Here is a 16,439-nt window from a genome sequence, read left to right on the forward strand (position 1 = left end):
ATGATTAACTATAAACTACTACCTTCGTCATTTATAAATGAGATAGTAACCTGCTAAAATGAGGTATATGAAATCAGGTCTAACATAAAAGATTTTGACTCTTGCCAAAAATGGATAGAAGAATTTTCCGAAAAAACAAAAACAAGTTGGGTTGTTAGAAATACCAAAAGAGAAGGTCAACGTTTTGTGTGCAAGTTAGTTAAATATGGTGGTAAATGTAACAATATATGTCTGATTTGATTTTCTAATACACCTATTTATCCTGATTGCTGAATGTTAATTTACCTAATATAATTATATGGTTTTTAAATTTAAAAGTTATAGGTAAGTACTAGTTTATTTGTGCTTACTTACACTGTTAATGATATTTATCACTATTAGTGTGAAAAAAAACGAGGGAACAGAAAAATGTAAAATGTATAATCATTTATGTACTTTTAGTAGTATTTATTTATGTGATTTTGTATTTGATTGATTTTTATTGTTGTTTTATTATAAATTTCTTTTTTGCATAATTATATTTGAATTTTCATTTGTTGCTGGTCTTCCTACCATTAACCTACTACTACCTCTTTGTTAAATAATTGGTATTGGCTACAATATTTTGTTTGCCAGTAAGTTAAATATGTTGGTAAATATTACATACATAATAATGTAATGTTATATATATATGAATTTATTTTTAGAAAAGATTATGTATGTCATCATAGTAATTTTAAAAAAGTTGATGCTGTTCTAAATAAAAGAGGAAAATCAAAAAACATATCCTGTACAGCAAAAATAACCATAAAAGTTAAAAAGTGTACAGAAAACACTAAAAAAAAGGATAAATATATTAAAGTAAGAAAATAATTAAGAAGATTAGTATTATTATAATAATAAAGAATTATTTATTTTAAGAATATGAATTAATAATGCTTACATTTTGTTTTTTGGTATTTTGTTGAATATTTAGAAGGATTTAGTTGCTGAAATTTCTATTGATATGAATCATTCTCATACATTAAAAACAGCTGATGCGCTAAGTAATTTAAGAAGTATCCCTGACACAAGACAGTTATTTGAAACTTATTTTAATGATGGACTTGGTTAGTTTAGTATTAGTCCATACAAATAAATTACTTTATTTTTAATTTAAAGTTTCAAATTTTACATAACTGTATAATTTATCTTATTGTTCATTATTTAGGAATAACTGACACAATAACATTTCATGAAGGTAAGCTAGAGTTAGAAGATGATGAAAACGTTCTTGCTGATGCATCTTTAAACCCAAAATATCGAACCGTTCAGCATTGGCATAATGTATGGAGAGAGTTTAATTTAGGCCCAAGAATTGGGGAAGGCGTAATAGAGGTATCTATTTATTATTATTTAGTAGTACATAATATATACAATTATCCACTAGTTACTAGTACATTAAGTAAAAATACATTTTATAATATTTTTATTTTAATTGAAGAAACTTGAGTCCAAAAAAGCATCATATGAAGAAAAAGGAGTAAAGGTTTTAATTAATGAAGAACCATTTGCTGTTGTTATTTGTACACCACTGATGCAACGTGCACATAATTTGCCATATTCAAAAGACATAGTATTCTCTGATAGTACAGCGTCATGTGATGCACATTATCATTCTATTACTTTTATGCTTACACCGTGTGCTGTTGGTGCTGTTCCATTAGCTGTAATTATTACCAAAGGTCAGTCAATGAATGATTATAAGACTGGATTTGAATTAGTTAAGACTTGTATTGGTTCTAATGGGTTTGGTGGTCAATGTTTTCCAAAATTATTTATAACAGATGACAGTGAAGCAGAAAGACAGGCATTGCAATCTGTATGGCCACAGTCAAAGCAATTACTCTGTCGTTTTCATGTGTGTCAATCTGTTTGGAGGTGGTTATGGGCCAATGAAAATAACATTGAAAAGTTTGATCGCCCTATATTGTATGCATTGTTTAATAACATATTAACAGCATCGAATGTAGAAATGGCTGAATCCGCTTATTTAAATGCAATAGATAGCATTAATAATGTTTATGTAGCAAAGTATTCTAACTGGGTTAAATACATAAATTCATATTGGAAGCGTAAGGAAATATGGATTTTATGTTATAGAAATTTTGAAACCCATGGTCACCAAACTAACAATTTCAGCGAAGTATGTGTCAGGATATATAAAGATATAGTTTTATCCAGAAATAAAGCGTATAATGTGGTTTCGTTAGTGGATTTCACAAGTACTGTAATGGAGCATTATTATATTCGTAGAATAAGAAAGTTTTGTAATAGTCGTTGCGATGTATCACGTTTATTTTTATTATCATTACAAAAAAAAGTTAAATATTTAACAATTGAAATGATTGAAGCATTGGATAATAATATGTTTAAAGTACCAAGTGAAAAAGATAAAACCATTAATTATGAAGTAAATGCAACTTTGGGGTATTGCACTTGTTATCAAGGTCATTTAGGTACCTTTTGCAAACACCAAGCTGCTGTATATTTTTTTTTTAGTAAAGAACTACCTAACGCACCTCCAGTTACAGCAAAATGTAGATATGATATGGCTGTTAGCGTTTGGAGACAAAGCTCAACCACTTTCATTCTATTATTCACTAAATGCTGAAGAAGAGATGAAAGAGAATAATTGTGGAATAATGGATACAAATAATACAAGTCAGGTTGTTATAGATGATGAACAACCCGAATTTCTAACAAATAATGTATTAAACCCTGCACAACGTGACTTTCAAAACGTTATTAATTTAATGACTCACCACAATGACAAATTTGGATCCACGAATGAATCTCTAAAAATATTTTTGAAAAAACTTGGAATTGTCAAAACCAAAAATTCTTGGGAAACTTTTTTGTCCACTTGTGGAAAACAGATTTCTCTTCGTCATGCAGATAAAGCTAAGATACGAGTACAACCTACATCGATAAGTCGACGAAGATCTGGAGTGACTAGAGGCAGTAGTAGGTTAGTAGTAGGACGACCTGCTAACAATGAAAATATAAAAAAAATTAAACGAAAAAGAAATTTACAACAAAACATAAATAAAAATCAACCAAACGCAAAATCGCATTAATAAATCACACTAATAAGTGTTATAATGACAATTACTTATTTATTAAAATGTAAATCAGGTATGTAATTTTAATTTAGATATTCCTTTATTTTATATTTTTAGTTTTTAAATTAAATAAATAATTATTTTGTGAATTTTATGATTATATAATAAATTATTATAAGTATCTACCTACTAAAGTGTAATTATGTTAACTATTTCTTGTACCATTAAAAATACTTTAAATATACATAACACGAGTATTTTACTTAATTACTTAAAAACCATATAATTAATAATTATATTAGATAAATTAACACTCAACAATCCGTATAAATAGGTATAGTATTAGAAAATCAAACCAGACATGAAATGTTACATTGTAACAAATATTATTTTTACTTACATAATAACTTATTTATTTATAAAACATTGATCTTCCTACACTTTTTTCACGCTAATAGTAATAAATATCATTAACAATGTAATTAAGTACAAATAAACTAGTACTTACCTATAACTTTTTAATTTAAAAACCATATTGTATTAGGTAAATTAACATTCATAAATCAGGATAAATATGTGTAATAGAAACATATACATAAATTATTACTTTTACCACCGCACTTAACTAACTATAATTAATAATTATAAAAAGTCAAAAACCTATAACAAATTAGCAAACAACAATTTATATTGAATATTTAATATATTATTTGATAACACAATATAATATAAAACTGCGATAACAGTTAATTATTAGCGCGGGAAAACAAGTCGATTTAAACTGACCAATGAGAATTAAGCTGGTGCCGAAATCATGTACGTTATGTTAATATGCCCCCCGGTGTCCCAGAAGATCAGGCCAAACGGTAGGAACAAGGACAGACGACGCGAGGCTGGTGTCGTCAGTGGAAGCCTAGCCACAAAAAGTAAAAATGGAATCAAAACTACAAAATGACGAGTCTCGTCCTGGTGCCACCCTACCTGTGGTGGTCGGACACCATTGGACGGCGGCTGGGAGTGGTTCGTCCTAAGGAAATAGGAAATACCGGAGAATTAAGGACACAATTACAAGGACCAACAGCAGCTGGCAGTCTTGAGATAAAGTTAAAGGCCTCCTCAAACTCAAGCCATCATGAAGAAGTCTCCATGGAAGAGGCTAATGCCCGCTTCCTCAAAAACCTTCAACAAGTATATAGCTTGTCGAAGGGGCTGGATGAAGAAGTGACTGCTGCCCCAAACACGAAGAGGGAAATTTAGGCGCTCATTACACAGCTGTCGAACGGCGTCAAAGGGCTCATACAATGGGGAAGACGTACCGGCAAAGTTTGCGCCAGTATCTCCAGCAGGGGTACCCAAACACACCCGGATACAACGAAGAAGAATAATGCAGAGAAGAGGACGACAGAGGTCCAGACAAGCCCCCACAAAGAAAATGTAGACGGCGTAATGCTGGCTTCGGAGAACACCATCCCTTCACCAGATCGCTCCCGATTCGAACTACCTGCAGCTATCAAGGGACTCCGTCAGATGGTAATATCTCAGGGGGAAGTTATTGCAAAGCTGGTCGAAAAGGTAGAGAACATACAGGTGAAACCAGTCAAACCGCAGCAACGGCGACAGCAAAAAACGCCCCCTAGGCAAAATGCGCAGCTCGAGGAGGAACAGCAACCACTGCGATCAGACTCCCAAGATCAACCCTAAAGTGGCACCGCCGAAAAATGGGAGACGGTCTCGCGAAAGAGAGGGAAAAAAGAGCCACACACCCGGATTAGACCTGACGTTGTCATAGTAAAGGCAGACAACATATCGTATGCGGACATGCTGAAAAAAATAAGAACAAGCCGTGATGTGGAGGGAGTAGGCGGCACTATACACTCGATCACCAAGACAAAGGATGGCAACCTCAGATTAGTGTTGAACCGTGAAGCAGCCAAAATCGAAAACCTGCAGATAGCTATCAAAGCCGCTATCGGTAAAGAAGCCAGCTGCACTAGACTAACTGACAGGGCAACAGTCGAAATTCGAGACGCAGATGAAGAAGCAACAAACGAGGAAATCTTACAAGCGCTGGAAGCGCATAACAAGGGGCAAGGAACCACCAGAATAATCAGCAAGAGAAGGATTAATCGTGGTACTCAAATTATCTCCGCCTCAGTGCCTATGGCTGCGATGAGTACACTCCTGAAAACCCGACTGAGAATTAGATTCGTAAACTGCAGGGTCAAGCGTATGATAGACGTTCTGAAGTGCTTCCGTTGCCAAGGATTCGGCCACACAAGGCGGACCTGCACAAACGATGAGCGACCTGACCTTTGTTGGAAGTGTGGTGAGGAAGGGCACAAGAGCGCAGACTCTGTCGGGAATGCCAATTGTCTCCTCTGCAAGGAGGAAGAATCAAGTGACCACCGACTAGGCAGCCACAAATGCCACGTGTTCAAACGTGCAATTGAGGCAGCAAAACAAAGTAAATGACGACTCTACTTCAGATAAATCTGAACTGCTGTAAAGCAGCACAGGCCCTTCTACATCAAGTAGGCATTGAAGAGGCAGCTGACTTCATACTTATCACCGAACCCCACCACATAGAGACCTCGAACTGGCACAGCGACTGCTCGCACAAGGCAGCGATAATAAACGCCAAACACACAAGCATCGATCAAATAGGGGCGAAGGAGCAGGGATTTTGCTGGATAAGGACCGGAGGCGTCCGACTGTATTCTTGCTACTGGTCTCCTAACTCAACCCTTCTTGAATACATGGACTTCATAGCTAGACTCGAATCAAGTATTAGATCAGCTAACTCCCAAGTCCTGGTAACGGGTGACCTCAATGCTCACCTCACAGATTGGGGCAGCAGCTCTAACAACAAGAGAGGCGAAGCTCTGTCAGACTCTATTAGTGCGTTAGGACTAATAATATGTAACTCAGGCAACACTCCCACATTCTGCAATCGAAAAGGATCGTCGATAATAGATCTTACGATCGCCTCCCCAGCTCTGGCCAACAAAATCGCCAAATGGGAAGTTCTGGACACGATCTCGCTAAGCGATCATCGATATATCAGGTTCATAATCCGAAATCAAACACCAGTCACCCCCAAGGATCCTCCACAATGGAATTCCCGCAAAGTAGACACCAAGAAGCTTGAAGCGATCCTCAGAGAAGCGACACCGGACTTGGATTTGACCGGCTGTGATGCAGACGAGTGTGCAAGACTCCTCACATCCAGTATCCAGAATACCTGCAAGGAAATAACTCCACCACCTAGTGGCAGCCATCGAAAATCCGTATACTGGTGGTCCCCCGAAAAAGGCTCACTTCGTAAGACAGCAAACCACCTGCGCCGTGTGTTTCAACGCAAGAAAAAAAGATTGGGACCTCATTCTTGCACCGAAGAGGAAACAAAAGCAAAGGAGGCGAAACGAATGCTGGTTAGTGCAATCCAGGCAGCGAAGGACGAAAAGTGGCGCAGGTTATGTGACCAAGTAGAACATGACCCATGGGGCATGCCCTATAAACTGGTAATGGGGAAATTATCAAAACCTTCGCCGATTCCCGGGATCAACATACCGGGCAGAGTTGAGACCATAGTCCGTGAACTGTTCCCGACGCACCAACAAAGACCCAAGGACGATTGGCCAGCTAGCTGCAATCAGGATGCGATCAACGCGGCCATACAGCTTGTAGAAATAAAGTCAGCAGCACGCTCGCTCAGGAGTAACACTGCCCCTGGACCAGATGGCATCACCAACGACGTGCTAAAATGTTACACCCGATGCAAACCAGACTTCCTATAAAAGTATACAACAAGTGTCTCTCGGAGGGCATATTCCCTGTCACATGGAAATCTGCCAGGCTGGTTCTCATTAAAAAAGGCGACAAACCACCAGACCAACCGTCCTCATATAGGCCACTGTGCATTCTCGACTGCCCTGGGAAACTGTTGGAGAAAGTTATAGACTGGAGTAATAGACCAGTAATGGTCTGGACGAAAGGCAGTTTGGCTTTCGCAAAGGCCGATCCACCACGGATGCGGTCCATTCCCTCCGAGGTATCGTCGAAGCAAACAGCCCCAGAAACAAAGTTGGAGTACTAACACTGGACATAAGAAATGCGTTCAACTCGGCGCCATGGGAAGCCATTCTTAAAGCCTTACTGGAGAAGTCCATCCCGAGTTACCTTTGCCGGATCATAGGAAGTTACCTGGATAACCGATCGCTACTGTCCAGACTTGATGACAAACATATCGTGCAACCTATATCCAGCGGAGTGCCCCAGGGTTCCGTCCTGGGGCTTACGCTGTGGAATATATTGTACGATGGCCTCCTTAAAAACCGTCTTCCACCTGGAGTGTCGTTCCTGGCGTTCGCGGACGACGTCGCGCTAGTTGCAGTTGCAAAAGACTCCATAGGTTAGGTATGCTGCCCTATAAAAAGCAGCTGAGATAGCAACGAACTGGCTCCTGGGCGTTGGACTCCATCTAGCAATCCACAAATCCGAGGCACTTATCATTACCAACACTAGGACTACACCAAGCGGAAGCAAAATACACGAAACTGCTAGAGGATACTATGGCTCAACTGGAGACACTAGAGGCAGCGGTTAGCGCAGCCCCAAATACTAAGCTCGACGTGAAAACAGGAGTCAAAGCCGTAGGTGCCGGGCTTAGGGAGTTTGCGAACCTTGCAAAGAAACTAGGAATGGTAAGGAATCCAGATGCCCAGGAGCAAAGATTAAAAATTCTACAACAACAGCAGCTGTAGCAGCACGCGCAGACCACAAAGGCTCTAAACGATATTCAAGAGGGCATAAGACAACGGGGTATTGGTGGTGGCGCAGCGGACTTGTCGGTAGAAGAACAAGGGGCTCGCACCATGGATATCCACGCACGCCTGGTGGAACAAAGTGGAAAAATCGATGCAATAACAGAAATTGTGGAAAAGATACACACTACGTCACACCTGGAGGTACCAAACAGCCATTAGTCGGAGGTAGTCAGAAGAAAACCCCCCATAAATGCGGGACCCAAGTTGGTAACCAGCAGGGCAACAGGATCTACGAGCACGGCTTCTGAGGACGGCACGCAATCAACACGCTTGGTGCCTAAACCAATCAAACGCTCTAGACCACCGGCAATTCTGGTAAACTTCAGGTGCGAAGACGTTCCGGTCTTGGCAAAGAAAATTCGAGGGGGAGCGGACCACAAGATAATTGGTGATCGAGTAACCGGAATGAGACAGGCTAATTCTGGAGGCCTACTCATAGAGGTCCGCGGAGATCCATCACAAGTAGAGGCAGTCAGAGCCGAGGTCTCTAGACTAGCGGGAGACGAGATCGAGGTTAGATCATTGCAGTAGAGAACAACTCTCGAAATCAAGGATCTAGATGAATGGAGCACCAAGGAGGAAGTCACCTCATCCCTGCTAGCCTCCTATGGGACAGAAGGCGAGATGTTCAAAGTGGCAAGTCTCAGAAGGCAGTATGGCGGGACTCAGTTAGCTGTGGTCACGGCCCCTTCGGCCATCGCGCAAAAGGCGATAAGCGCTGGGCGCCTTAGAGTAGGTATGGTGACCTGCCGGATTAGACTGCACGAAGCTAGAGAGGTGCTTCCGCTGCCTTTCATTTGGTCACATGTCCAAGGCCTGCAGGGGAAAGGACAGGAGTGGATGCTGCTGGCGATGCGGAGCCAGTGGACACTTGGCGGCTAATTGCAACGCGGAAAGAGAGATGATTCTCTCATTCCAGAAGATCTTGGAGGCTGGCAAGGCCAGGGATGAACTGCGTCGTAACGACGAGGCGGTCATAGGTGTCCAGAACGCAGATTGACACGCATACTCCAAATAAACTCTGGAGTGTGCCGCGCCGCACAGGACCTAGCACTGGCAACGGCGTCTAACATGGGCATTGACGTGCTGATCCTTAGTGAACCATATAGGTGCCGCTCAGAAGCTGAAGGATGGTTCACGGATACTGGAGCAAAGGCAGCGATAGTAACATTTAACCCCAGGCTGCAAATACAGGACATCGGCCCAAAGGACAACGCAGGATTTCGATGGGTCAAAGTGGAGGACCTAACGTTGTATTCCTGCTACTGGTCCCCTAACACGGTTTTCACCCAATTCATAGACTTCCTAGACCGATTAGAAGGCAGCAAGTGGGCACGGTCATAGTCGCCGGAGACTAACCTAACCTTGGAAGGTGGAGATGCTGGTCCTCCTGAGGAAAGGGGACAAATCCCTGGACGATCCATCTTCGTACCGGCCGATATGCCTCCTTAATACGGTGGGAAAGTTTTTTGAGAGAATCATTAAGACTCGGATGGAAAAGTGGCTCGAAGAACATGGTGATCTAAACGATCGCCAATACGGATTTAGGAAGGGGCGGTCGACGGTGGACGCAATCAAACGCGTCACTGGTGTAGTGGACAAAGTTGGAATCAGAACCCTATACAGAAGGAAACTGTGCGCAGTGGTAGCCTTGGACGTGGCTAACGCGTTTAATTCAGCAAAATGGCCAAAGATTGTCAAATCCATGCAAGATAAGGGATTGCCACCCTATTTTGTCAGCATTGTACAAAGTTATCTGAGCAACAGGGCAGTCATATATGAAGGAAGCTCGAGACCCACAACCTGTGGAGTTCCACAGGGTTCTGTGCTGGGGCCGCTCTTGTGGAACCTCATGTATGACGGGCTGCTGGACGTGGACACGGGAGGAAACGTGAGCGGTATGTCATCAACGGAGCTGGTGGCTTTCGCAGACGATGTGGCGTTGGTGTCAACTGGTCATACGACATGGTTACTGGAGACGGCAACGAACGAGGCGCTGAACAGGGTGGCTGAGTGGATGACGAGCGCTGGCCTAACCCTGTCAATACGGAAAACCGAGGCCGTGATATTGACCACGAAAAGGGGATACAGCATGCCGGAGCTCTCGATCGCAGGAAATCGCATCGAAATCAAAGACAGCATCATTTACTTGGGTGTAGAACTCCACAAAGTGCTTGGATTCAAAGCACACGTGGAGACGGCGGCAGCAAAGGCACAGGCCACCGCATCGGCGTTATCAAGGCTGATGCCCAATATCGGAGGCTCTGGGCAAAAGAAGAGGAAGCTACTGTCTACAGTTGTGGCGAGCAAACTGTTGTACGCCTTGCCAATATGGGCTAAAGCTCTAGTGTTCAGCCGGAATGTCGAAACCATTGGGAAGCCTCAGAGGACGATGGCAGTTAGGATAGCGAGATCCTATCGCACGATATCTACGGCAGCGGTGATGGTGATCGCGGGTCTAATACCGGTTCACCTCTTAGCATGGGAGAGGGAGCAGAGATACATCCGGAAGCACGAACCAGACCCAAGCCGAGTGTCTATGGAGATCCACAGTGAGGTGCTGCGCAAATGGCAGGTGGAGTGGGATAACGAAAAGAATGGAAGATGGGCTTGGAGAATGATAAAGAATATAAACGCATGGATAAGCAGGAAGCATGGAGTTGTAGATTTTCACATGTCGCAGTTCCTGTCCAACCACGGATGTTTTGGAGAGTACTTAAACAGGATCGGGAAATTGGATGTCACTTCTTGTGTGGACTGCCAGGAGGCGATCGACGATGCGGAGCACGTGTTTTTTCAACTGTGACAGGTGGTGGAGGGAAGGAGTCGCGCGTATATATTCGAGTCGCGCGTATATATTTGGAGTCGCGCGTATATATTAGAGTCGCGCGTATATATTCGAGTCGCGCGTATATATTCGAGTCGCGCGTATATATTCGAGTCGCGCGTATATATTACCACCGGGAGCACGCTCTTTTGCGACACTCTGTAGTTTTTTACTTATTTCTTTCGCTGAAGTGATCGTTTTTTTGTGCGGTTTTGACTAAAAGCTTCGTCTGCTCGCAGTGCGTCTTTTGATACAATCAGCGCGGAAATCGGTGCAATAAGTTTACGTAAGGACGATTTAAAGTTTTTAAAATATACGGCGGCGAGGACGACCACGCCTGTGTGTACACGCAACCAGTTCACACACCCGCCGTATATATTATACATGGCCGCCCGAATTCCACGGACCTTCGTATCGTGATTTCTCCGCTCCTGTTAGAGCTACAGCTTAGGTTGTTGTCTCTACGGATTCGTGTTGTCCATACGAAGCTGCAGGTATCGGAATCTACGTGAAATTCGCAATATTTTGCAATATCGCAAATAGCCGATAAATTCGCCGATAGCGTCTAAACGGATTACTCCTCAAGCCGGAAACCGGTATCACTAGATAGATCTCGTCGAGACGAATCTAGGGACACCTCAATCGGCACTGTGGACCATTCAACGGGTGAGTAATAATACTTATTAGCTCTATATATAACATACGCGACTCTCGGCGGCGCCGCCGCACGGAGACCGGCTCGCGCCGCAGCGCGCGCTCGCGTGGTGATCTAGTTTCCGCGCCGCCCGAATTCCATACTCGGGCGCGGTCAACACGCACAACAACACAGCGCCGCCCTCACCCTGGCAGGCCGCGACGCACCGGTTCCGGCGCCTCTGGCGGCCGTGGATCGGCACAACAGTCCCGCGACAGCGCAGGGTCAATTCATGATTGCCAATAGCGACGGTCACAAATACTTGCTCGGGTAGCTGTACGTCTTGCCGACCGGTGAGCACGTCATGTTCGATAAGTATGGTGACCGTCTGGTGATCGGACCACCGGGGTACAAGGTCGTGTCGGATGTCCAACCGAGAAAAAGGACGTTCGGAGACTCGGAGTCTCCATTATGCGAAGAGGAATCAATCACGCCGGTGGCTAGGAGCCTGTCCAGGGACCTGTTTGTTTCGAAAACGCACAGGCTTGGACAGATAGAAAAGTCGATGGTGGGCACTCCTTATGGGGAGGAGGCGCAGCAGATGCATGACATCCTTGTCTCCATCGATCACAGGATGTTTGATTCTGTCGTGCTACCTCACAAAGAAGCAACTGCCGTCATGGTTGCCGGCACCCAGACCAGCAGACCCACCAGTCCGTTGGCCCCAACTGCCACCACCTCCGCAGGCGTTAATGACAAGGCAGCTGATGATGGTAAGACCACCGATCGGGAACCGCCTGAGGGTTGCTGCCCCACCTGCCAAAAGCCCAACGGAGGAGGCTCTACGATGGACGTAGATACGCCGGTCGAATCCAAGAAAAAGTCCAAGAGGAATAGGAAGAAGAAGTCATCTGTTGTTGCCCCGCTGGCTTCAACTGCTCCGGAGAAGCCCTCCCACAACGCTAGGGATATCACCTCAAATAACGCAACTTGGACTGAGGTGGTCGGAAGAAAAGCCAAGAGGTTTGCTGGGGCCGAGGCTGCCGCCACCAACAGCTCCGACTTCCCTGCCCTCCCCTCGCCGAAGGTAGTCCCCAGGAGACTCCCTCCTCTGAGGAACGCCGTAAAAAGCGCCATTACCTCGGCGAATAAGGACGACGCGGCCGTCACTGCACTTACAGGAGAAATTACGGTAACCTCGATGTGGAGGTTAAAGAACGGACAGCAGGTGGCCAAGGTCAGCGTGCCAAGAGCTGCTAAGCCAACAGAGGTTAGCCGTGTCAGGGTGGGCTGGACAAGCTGTAGGTTCAGGATCCGGCGCCCTGATGCAGTCAGGTGCTATAAGTGCCATGGCTTCAGCCATTCACAGAGCAGCTGCTCGGGTCCGGACCTCAGTGACGCCTGCCGCAAGTGTGGTGAGAGGTCTCACAAGGAGAAGGAGTGCACAAGGGATGCAAAATGCGTTGCCTGCGATCGGGCGGGCTACGCTACCAGCCCCCACCGACCGGGCACAGCCGCATGCAAGGCCAGATGTGCTGCAGAGCTGTGGCGCGTCTCAAACCGCCGGAATGATTTACTTCCTTCAAGTTAATCTCAACGGGAACTGGGACGCTCAACAGCTCCTGGACCAGACAGTGACTCAAAAGGACATCGACATTCTCATCTTGAGCGAACCCTTTGAGAGGACAGTCGATCGCTCTCGTTTGCGCTTCAGCCTTGACAGGAAAGCAGCAGTAGGCACCACTCCGGGGACGACCTTCGTCCACGACGACGGTGGCGCAGGCCAAGGTTATGCGTGGATAAGGCTGAGAGATCTGGTGGTTTTCAGCTGCTACTGGAGACCTGGCACCACACTGGGGGAGTACGAAGCCTTCTTGTGTGACCTCGATCAGGCCATCCGATCAATGGGGGAGGCCAGGCGGGTAGTCGGAGGTGACTTCAACGCCTGGAACGTAGAGTGGGGTTCTCGTTGCAACAACCCGAGATGCGAGCTCCTCGCCGATCTGGTTGCCAGCCTGGGCCTCACTCTAGCTAACACCGGCGATACTCCAACTTTTGTTAGAGGCGAAGCGACTTCTGTTATTGACGTCACCTTTTCCAAAGGCGTTGAGATTCACGGTTGGACGGTCCTGGACGAAATGAACCTGAGCGACCACGCTTATGTGACCTTCTCCATCGACCCTCCTCCTGTCGATCTCCACCCCAGCTGGCCCCAGGCAGCGGCTGCAGTCCCGGGACACCCAGGATGGGCGCTGATGAAGTTCAACATCGAGGCATTCTACAACCACGTCAACGCAAAGATGCTAGATCTCCCGAATACACGCTCTGGAGTCAACGATGCATTACACGCAGCTACAGCTCTAGATAAGTACATTGCTGATGCGTGCGACGCCTCATGCCTCTCAGGACCTTGTGTCCTAGGGGTAGAAAGCCGGTGTACTAGTGGAACGACCATATTGCCGAGCTCAGAGTCGAAACTCTATCTCTGCGGATGGTAGACCAGTCCGCTCTGAGGAGACTAGGCAACGACGGAGCTGCGACCGCTAGAGCTGACTTCTCCGCGGCCAGAAAAGACCTACGCAGGGAGATTAGAAAGGCTAAGGAGCAGAGCTGGAAGGAGCTCTGCAACCAGGTCAAGTCTAACCCATGGGGAAAGCCCTACAAACTGGTCATGAAGAAGTTTGGCGATGGCTCCACCAGACTGGCGAGCAAAGGCAGAGAGCTAGCCATCTCGGACCACCTGTTCCCTGAGGCTCATGTCACCAACTGGGACCTTATGCCTCGCCCAGAGGTCAGGAACATCTTCGAGCACTTCGACCCTAATTCGGACGACCTGGTCTTCGACACCGTCATCCCCGAATTCAGGGTTGATGAACTGCTAAAGGCCACCAAAAAGATGTCTTCGGGGAAAGCGGGAGGTCCTTCCGGCATACCAAACGAGATCCTCAAGAGGATCATCCACGCCCGCCCATCGTCCACGCTGAAAGTCTACAACAAGTGCCTCACCTCGCTGTCCTTTCCAGGCTGCTGGAAAAAGGCTAGGTTAGTACTTCTGCATAAGGGCCCGGGGAAACCGGTCGAGGCTCCTTCTAGCTTCCGACCCATCTGCCTCCTTGACACTCCTGGCAAAGTTCTGGAGAGACTCCTTCTCCAGAGGCTGGACGAACACCTGGACTCCCGGTACACCGGTCGAGCTCCAAACCAGTTCGGGTTCAGAAGGGGCATCTCGACCGAATCCGCGGTAGAGGTCATCACTAAGCTGGCAAAACTAGCTGCCGAGGGCAACCATAGGCAGGTTGAGTTTTGCGTGCTCGTTACCCTTGACGTCAAAAACGCCTTCAACTCGCTCCGCTGGCCGGTCATCGATGAAGCACTAATGGAAAAGGACACCCCTGAGTACGTGGTGCGAATGATTCGTTCCTGGCTTTCGGACAGAGAGCTACTGGTCGGCGAAAACAGGGCGCCAAAAGCTGTTACGTGCGGTGTTCCACAGGGATCGGTTCTAGGACCTACCCTTTGGAACATTGTATATGACGACCTCCTCACCATGGACGTTCCCCCGGGCATTCAGTTGATCGGCTTCGCTGATGATCTTGCGGTTGTGGGTCTGGCTAGGACAGGCGAGCAACTCGAGGATCTCGTGAATCCCGTACTGGATCGGATCGACGACTGGATGGTGAGGCACGGGCTACAGCTGGCTCATCAAAAGACCGAGGCTGTAATGCTGACGAAGAGAACGGCCTACAACCCTCCCCGTCTAAGCATTGGAGGACAGCCGATCAACCTCAAGAAACATCTTCGGTACCTAGGAGTCATCCTGGACACCCGTCTCTCCTTCGGCAAGCATGTCGAAACGGTCGCCAAAAAAGCGACCACTTCGGCGGCTGCTCTTTCCAGGAACATGCCCAATATTAACGGGCCTGGGCAATGGAAGAGAAGACTCCTGGGATCCGTAGTCGAGAGCCAGCTGCTCTATGCCGCCCCGTTGTGGGCAGCACCGGTCTGCGGCACTTCCAAATCTATCAGAAATCTTAGGAGACCACAGAGGGTGGCCGCCCTGAGGACTACAGAGCCAACAGGACGGTCTCGGACGAAGCAGCCTTCCTATTGGCGAACATGCCGCCAGTAGATCTTATCGCTCGCGAGAGGGTGAGGATCAATGGTAGGTTCAATGACAAACCAATCCCAGGGGATCCACCTGTCTCCAGAAATAGGATCAAGAACGAAGAAAGGAAAGCTACCATCGTAGAATGGCAAACGAGGTGGTCCAGCTCAAGCAAGGCCGCTTGGACTCGCCGCCTCATCCCCAATCTGGTTAGGTGGTATAACAGGACGACTCCAGTAGTCCCCTGGAGTTACCACATGACACAGGCGCTCACTGGACACGGCTGTTTTCAGTTCTACCTACATCGCTTCACGAGGGCCGCAAGCCCAAGGTGTGTCCACTGCCAGTGTCCTTCGGATACACACCTTGTTCCACTGCGAGAACTGGAACGGCCTACGTACAGATCTCTGTGAGCGACTCGGGCATCTACCAACAGCAGATGATGTACCTAATATACTCTGTGGTCCCCTAGTTGAAGACCTGCCGGCAGACAGCCAACAAAGGGCGATTTTACTCTACGACGCTGAAGAAACCCTCAGACTCTTTTACAAGATGGTAGAAAACATCCTTACCGTCAAGGAAGAGGAGGAGAGGGCTCGACAGACCGCAGAAGCAGTTGGATAATAACAGCACGGGATTCGAAAGCGGCGGGCTTAGGCCGGTTTGTGAAGAGGATGGCAGAACGAGATGTCCAGGATGGCTGGCTCAGTCAGGTCCGAGAAGACGGGCAGAACGCGATGTCTAGGGTGGCGGACTGTCGGCCCGAGAAGATAATTGAAAGGGGAAAAATGTATTTGTATATAAAACTGATGTTAAGGGATATAGCGGGTTAACCCTGCTTGTCCCTACTTATGATGTATTGATTTGTAAAGTCATAACAGGATAGGGATATTCGCATATATACTGCTGGATATAGATTGCTGTGGAATGGGTATCCCCAGACTGTTATGACTAATCATTTGTG

The 16,439-nt window shown here is 46.2% G+C and overlaps 1 protein-coding gene and 1 pseudogene across 1 annotated transcript; both read left to right on the forward strand.

Annotated features, from left to right (window-relative positions):
- Window positions 1-3,098, forward strand: LOC149059114 (uncharacterized; annotated as a pseudogene).
- A 9,840-nt stretch (window positions 3,099-12,938) lies between these two features.
- Window positions 12,939-16,099, forward strand: LOC149059115 (uncharacterized). Its single transcript, XM_089222716.1, has 2 exons — window positions 12,939-13,051; window positions 15,835-16,099. The coding sequence occupies exons 1-2, from the start codon at window positions 12,939-12,941 to the stop codon at window positions 16,097-16,099; spliced, it is 378 nt and encodes a 125-aa protein (XP_089078842.1).
- Window positions 16,100-16,439: the final 340 nt, after the last annotated feature.

The sequence above is a fragment of the Diuraphis noxia genome, unplaced genomic scaffold (assembly GCF_037042655.1).
Source record: "Diuraphis noxia isolate RWA-SAM2 unplaced genomic scaffold, SU_Dnox_SAM2 contig0001, whole genome shotgun sequence".
Taxonomy (NCBI): Eukaryota; Metazoa; Arthropoda; class Insecta; order Hemiptera; family Aphididae; genus Diuraphis; species Diuraphis noxia.